The 6,000-nt window shown below is 43.5% G+C and overlaps 1 protein-coding gene across 1 annotated transcript; it reads right to left on the bottom strand.

Annotated features, from left to right (window-relative positions):
• Positions 1 to 249: 249 nt before the first annotated feature.
• On the bottom strand, positions 250 to 1,258 carry LOC118581657 (olfactory receptor 51G2-like). The gene has a single exon (XM_036184061.1). It carries the CDS (start codon positions 1,234 to 1,236, stop codon positions 286 to 288), a length of 951 nt encoding a protein of 316 aa, XP_036039954.1. The 5' UTR covers positions 1,237 to 1,258; the 3' UTR covers positions 250 to 285.
• Positions 1,259 to 6,000: the final 4,742 nt, after the last annotated feature.

The raw sequence follows: 6,000 nt of genomic DNA, 5'->3' as shown, positions 1-6,000 counted from the left end.
TAGAACAGATGGATACCAACATTCTATCATGGAAATTAGCAGCCTGGGGAAGACGTTGCAGCAGTATGAGTCTAGGGTAGTTCAGCACTGAATTAATAGAACATGGAAAGAATTATCAATGTGATACTCTGATATGCTCAGTGTCTGAAGTCTATAATTACTGAAGCCAGGCCCCACAAAGGCTTCAACAGTTAAGACAAGGTATTTGAAAGCCTCAAAAGTTGACCCATTCACTAGACCTCACCCACCCCAAGATTCATGGTGGCCCACTGAGGTCCTTCTGTCCTAGGAAACATCTACCCGCTTCTGCTGGAAGCGCTTTAAGAAGCCCTGACGGATCTGCTTCGACTTGATGCAATAGACAACAGGGTTCATGAAGGGTGGCACCAGGAAGTGCAGGTTGGCCATAAGCACTGCCAGAGCTGGGTAGCTGTGCTTCTCCACTCGGTGCAGAACAGACAGTCCCAACTTGGGCAAATAAAAGATGAGCACAATGCAGAGGTGTGAGACACATGTGTTGAGTGCCTTGAGCCGTTCTCCGGGCGATGCAATGCTCAGCACAGTCCGTAGGATCAGAGCGTAGGACAGCATGATGAGGGAGGAGTCGAGACCCAGTGAGAGGAGAATGGAGACCAGGCCAACAAAGCTGTTGATCTGGGTGTCTGAGCAAGCCAGTCCCACGAGGTCACAGTGTAGGCAATAGCAGTGGGAGAGGACACTGATCTGGGGAAAGAGCAGACGGCGCAGAAGGATGGGTCCAGGGAGGTTAAGTAGGATGGCCCTTACCAAAACGGCAGCCCCGACTTTGGCCACTGCCGAGTGGGGAAGGATCGTGGCATAGTGCAGAGGATCCCGGATGGCAATGAAGCGATCAAAGGCCATGGCCAGTAGCACACCAGATTCCACATAGGTGAAGGCATGGATGAAAAACATCTGTGCTGCACAGAGATCAAAAGGCAGCTCCCGAACACCCAGCCAGAAGAGCCGCACCATGGTAGGGAAGGTGGAGGCACAGAGGCCCAGATCAGAGGCCGCTAGCATGGACAGGAAGATGTACATGGGTTCATGTAAGGCTGGATCTGTGCGGATCAGGAACAGGATGATGCTGTTGCCCAGGATGGAAACCACACAAATGAGGTTGATAGGAATAGAAACCCAATGGTGGGAGGCTTCCAGGCCTGGAAAGCCAGTGAGGAGGAAGGTAGAGTGACCAGGAGTGCTGGAGTTGCAGAACATACTGACTCCAGGAGGAAACGGTCCACCCTGTGAGAAGGAGACATTCATTCATGTGGGCACTGAGCTAGAAAAGAAGAGCTGACTCAAAGACCATTACCAGGTCATTAAAAAACAGCAACGCTCCTAAGAGCTCTTACAGAGTTTGATTTTCCTTCTCTGAATGAAGTGTTCCTGGGTATATTTTCTGAATTAATTTCTGACTATTGCTAACTGCCTTTTCTTTAGCATCAACAGCCACCTTCCCTCGGCCCTGAGCAACTTCCAGTTTTCACCTGAGTGAAACCTAAAACGCTAATCATCCAGAGAGCCTTCTCAGACTGCATACTGAGGGGAGAGTAATTCTCCAAAGAGACAGGATTGGGGCTGGCAAGATAGCTCAGCTGGTCAAAGTGCCTCTGTCAAGCCTGAAGCCCAAGTCTGATCCCTGGAACCTACACAGTGGAAGAAGAGAACCTGATTTCCACCATTGTCCTCTTACTGCCACATGAGCTCATGCACGCACACACACACACACACACACACACACACACTAAGTAAGTGTAATAAATGTTTTTAAATTTTTAGGACGACAATAAAAACAAGACATCTGGGCTGCATTGTTCCTTAGAGGTATGTTTTCCATCTGATATCTGCTACCAAACATGCCTGAAGGAACAGTCAACCAATGGTATGTTTGCAGAAGCGTCCCCTTAGGGGGCTGGTTGCTCACACTTCTGGTGCTGTTATGTACATTTTCTGTATGCCTTTCTGGGAAATGCTTTGGGGGAAGAAAATAGGTTCTTTACTTTGATGTATTTCATTTTTTTAAATAAAACCCTGCCTGTAGTTTGAATAATGTTTATTGTCTCTAAAATTTCCTGTTTGAAAGCTAACCCTACCATCAGCCAGGCAGGCCATTCCCGCTCTTACTCCTTGCCCTGTGGTTCCATTTGAACCCTAGGCAGGTTGGATACTGCCACTCACCATGGTCGTGAGTCCTGTGTGTATGTCCAGCTCCAGTTTATCTTCCTGTTCAGTTCATCTCTTCCAAAACACCCTCAGAGGCTTACCTGGAAATAATGTTTTATCAGCTACTGGGCAACTCTTTTTTAAATTTTAATATTTATTTATTTTTATTTATTTGTTTATTGTTTGAGATAAGATCTCTCTACATAGCCCTGGCTGGCCTGGAACTCAGAGAGATCCACCTGCCTCTGCCTTCCAAGTGCTGGGATTAAAGACATGCCGATATATTTCTTTTTTTTTTTTTTTTTTTTTTTTTTTTAGCTGAGGATCAAACCCAGGGCCTTGTGCTTGCTAGGCAAGCGCTCTACCACTGAGCTAAATCCACAACCCTATATTTCATTTTTAATTGCTGTTAATTGTTCAAATGTGTAGAGTATTTTGTGCCAATTAATGTATACATTATATAATAATCAATTCAAGATGGCTAACATTTTACCCCTTAAACATTTTTAAATTTTTGGTTAACATGTAATAATTGTACATATTTGTGGGGAACCGTGTGATATTTCAATACACATATGCAATGTGTAGTGGTCAAAATTGCCTCTTCAAATGTGCTCACTGGTGACAAATTTCTCTCCTGTGAAGATGAATTGGCCTAAAAGCAGTGGCCAAGGATGGGAGGCCTTACCAACTTGGAGAGGGGGGGGGGGGGGAGCAGGAGAAGGGGTGGGAGAGGAAACTATGGGTAGTATGTAAAATGAATTTTAAAAATTTTAAAAAGAAGTAGCCAAGGGTTCCTCAAAGTCTGGCGGGCAAGGTGGGAATTTGGCAAATGCATTCAATTTTGCTAGTGTTTTCCAAGTCCTCTGTCCACCTCATCCTCCACTTAAACCTCTCAGGCATGATTCCAACCCTCCTGTCAAGATTACAGACTCATCTAAAGAGCAGTTTTCTCTTAAACCACCCCTCTTCAGCCCTCTTACTACAAAAGCTGTTGTATGGGGTCAACTACCTTGAAGTTCTTAGGTGGGAACAGGGTGCTGAGGCTGACAGAGCTCAAGAGTATCACGTGATGTCAGGCAAAGCAGCAGAAGCTTCCAGAATCCCAGGATTAACAAAGTCCTGCTGAAGAGCCCAGACTGAGGTGTGTGAGCTCTCCCGTTCTGACAACCTCACACATCCTGTTCTCACAGCTTCTCTCCTCAGAACAGAGCTGATCTCCCCTTGTCCACCTAGCATCGCACACTGGTCTGCATTATAGATTGAACAAAATGCTAATCCCTCTGGTCTCTCCCAAAGCCACAGGCTATTTCCTGTGGATTCCTGTCACTCTTCCTTGGTTTTATCCATAAAACACTAAAAAAAACTTGTCCTTTTACTCTAGAATATATTCTCCTAATCAACTAATCTTTGAAGTATCTCTTCTCTTCAGATCCCAATAAAACTAATCATGCCAAACCAACAACACTTCTCTCAGTAATAAAACAGCTGTATTGTCCAATTTTCTTCAGTGTTCGTGTATGTCACTTTGTTTTCAAGTTTCCATTTGAACTAGGCTTAAAATATTCATGAGAAGTACAATATAAATACTTAAGTTATTACATAGACAGCCAGGAATTAATGAATGAATAGGGTCCACGTTTGTTCTAGCAATTCTGGCTTTAATGAACATCGATGGTTCCCTGATGCATGAAGATCACATCTAAGCAAAATCTCCATAGAGTACAAAAGAGGAGAGACCTTGCCTATCTTACATCTCTAATCTTTTCCATCACCTTTCCCCTAAGTATCATGAGTTATTAAGATATCCTTCTGCTCATCAAATTTGCTGTTTGATCATTTTAAAATATACACAAGAAAGTCTACATATCAAAAGCACAAAGCTTGATGAATCCCCACCAAGTGAGTATATCCATGTAACCAAATTTTGAGGGCCAGCAGATGGCTCAGGGTAAAGGCGGTTGATGGGCAAGCCTGGCAAACCGAGTTCTCTCCCCAGAACCCACATAAAGGTGGAAGAAAAAAAGCCATCTCCACAGTTATCCTCTGTAACACGAATCTTAAAAGGTCTTATAATAAAAAACCCAGAGTCAGATATCAGGGTTAAAGCGGAAAGATCAGAGAAGCAGAACAGCCAGACACTAACTTACCTCTACGAAATCCTAAATCTAAAGAGAGTGAGTTCCTGTCTCCTCACACATTTTATACCTTTCTCTGCCCTGCCATATTACTTCCTGGGATTAAAGGCATGTGTCATCACTGCCTGGCTCTGTTTCTCTCACGTAGCCCAGTGTGGCCTTGAACTCACAGAGATCCAGACAGATCTCTGCCTCCTGAGTGATAGGATTAAAGAGGTGTGCCACCACTTCCTGACCTCTATGTCTAATCTAGTGACTAGCTCTGTCCTCTGATCCTCAGGCAAGCTTTATTGGGGTATACACTGTATCACCACAATCCTCTGATCCTCACACATGTGCCATAGCATGCACACCTCTCCCTCCCTCCCTTTCCCTCTCATACACACACACACACACACACACACACACACACACACACACAAATAATAAATTTTTAAATAAGAAACAAAGTCTTTTCAGAATCTCCAAGTCCAATGACTTCCAGTGATTTTACCCTCCTGTTATCCTGATTCATGACCAAAGATTATTGTCACAAATCTTGGAACTTTGAATAATTATAATCATACAGTGCGTACATGTAATTCATTCAACTTTATGTCACATCCATACTGCTGCATCTACTTTGCAATTTGTTCATTCTCTTTGAGAGATGATTCTTCCATTATGAGTATATACAACAACATGTATCTGATACACAATGTCTACTCTACCTTGTCAGTTCATTCTCTCATTCAGTGAAAGTCTGGGGACCTCGAAGCTCAGGAAACCCAGTGGAAGAGGAGGCAGAAGGAGTATGGGGACCATAGGAGACAGAGGACACCAGGAGGAAAAGCCCCTCTGAATCAACTGAGTGAAGCTCACATGAACTCAGAGAGACTGAAGTAGCGCGCACGGAGCCTGCACAGGTCTGTACCAGGTCCTCCGAGTATGTATCATAGCTTTCAGCTTAGTACTTCTATGGGACTCCTGAGTATATGGGTAAGTGGGTCTCCGAGTCTTGTGTCTTCTCTTGGAGCTTATTTCCTCCTGTTGGTTTGCATTGTCATCTAATATATATATATATATATATATATATATATATATATATATATATATATATATCCTAAATATCAGAACTTTTTGCTTTGCATTTTCATCAATGTTATATTTTAGGTTACAATAAAATTCAATAAAGATGTAGTTTGAAATGCTTTTTAAAAAAAGAAGGAAAGAAAGGAAGGAAGGAAGAAGAGAGAGAGAAAGAAAGAGAGAGAAAGAAAGAAAGAAGGAAGGAAGGGAGGGAGGGAGGGAGGGAGGGAGGGAGGGAGGGAGGGAGTCTGGGTACACTTTTGAGTAATAAAAACCCAGAAATATAAGCCCTTAAATGGCATCAAAATTCCATCATTTCCTCTTTTGCCTTTTTTTAAAAACACATTTCTTTGGAGAATTGTGAGGATAAAGTTTGCTGAAGAAAGATTCATAGCAAGCATCGTCTTGCCTGTCTGAATCCTACAGTCTCCCCACATTTCGGGCATGCCTGTATGATCTGCCTCACTGTCACACAACCCAAACCCACCCACATTCGGTCTTACACATAAAAATGAGCAACTATCCATCAGAGCCACAGTGAATACCTGCAAGGGCCGCCCTCTACACTTCAGCCCACGTGAGGGTTGCCTCCAGGAGTTATGTTTCTCAT

Source organism: Onychomys torridus, chromosome 1 (genome assembly GCF_903995425.1).
Source record: "Onychomys torridus chromosome 1, mOncTor1.1, whole genome shotgun sequence".
NCBI lineage: Eukaryota > Metazoa > Chordata > Mammalia > Rodentia > Cricetidae > Onychomys > Onychomys torridus.
Note: the sequence above shows the minus strand (reverse complement) of the source record. Positions and strands in the feature narration are given on the sequence as shown.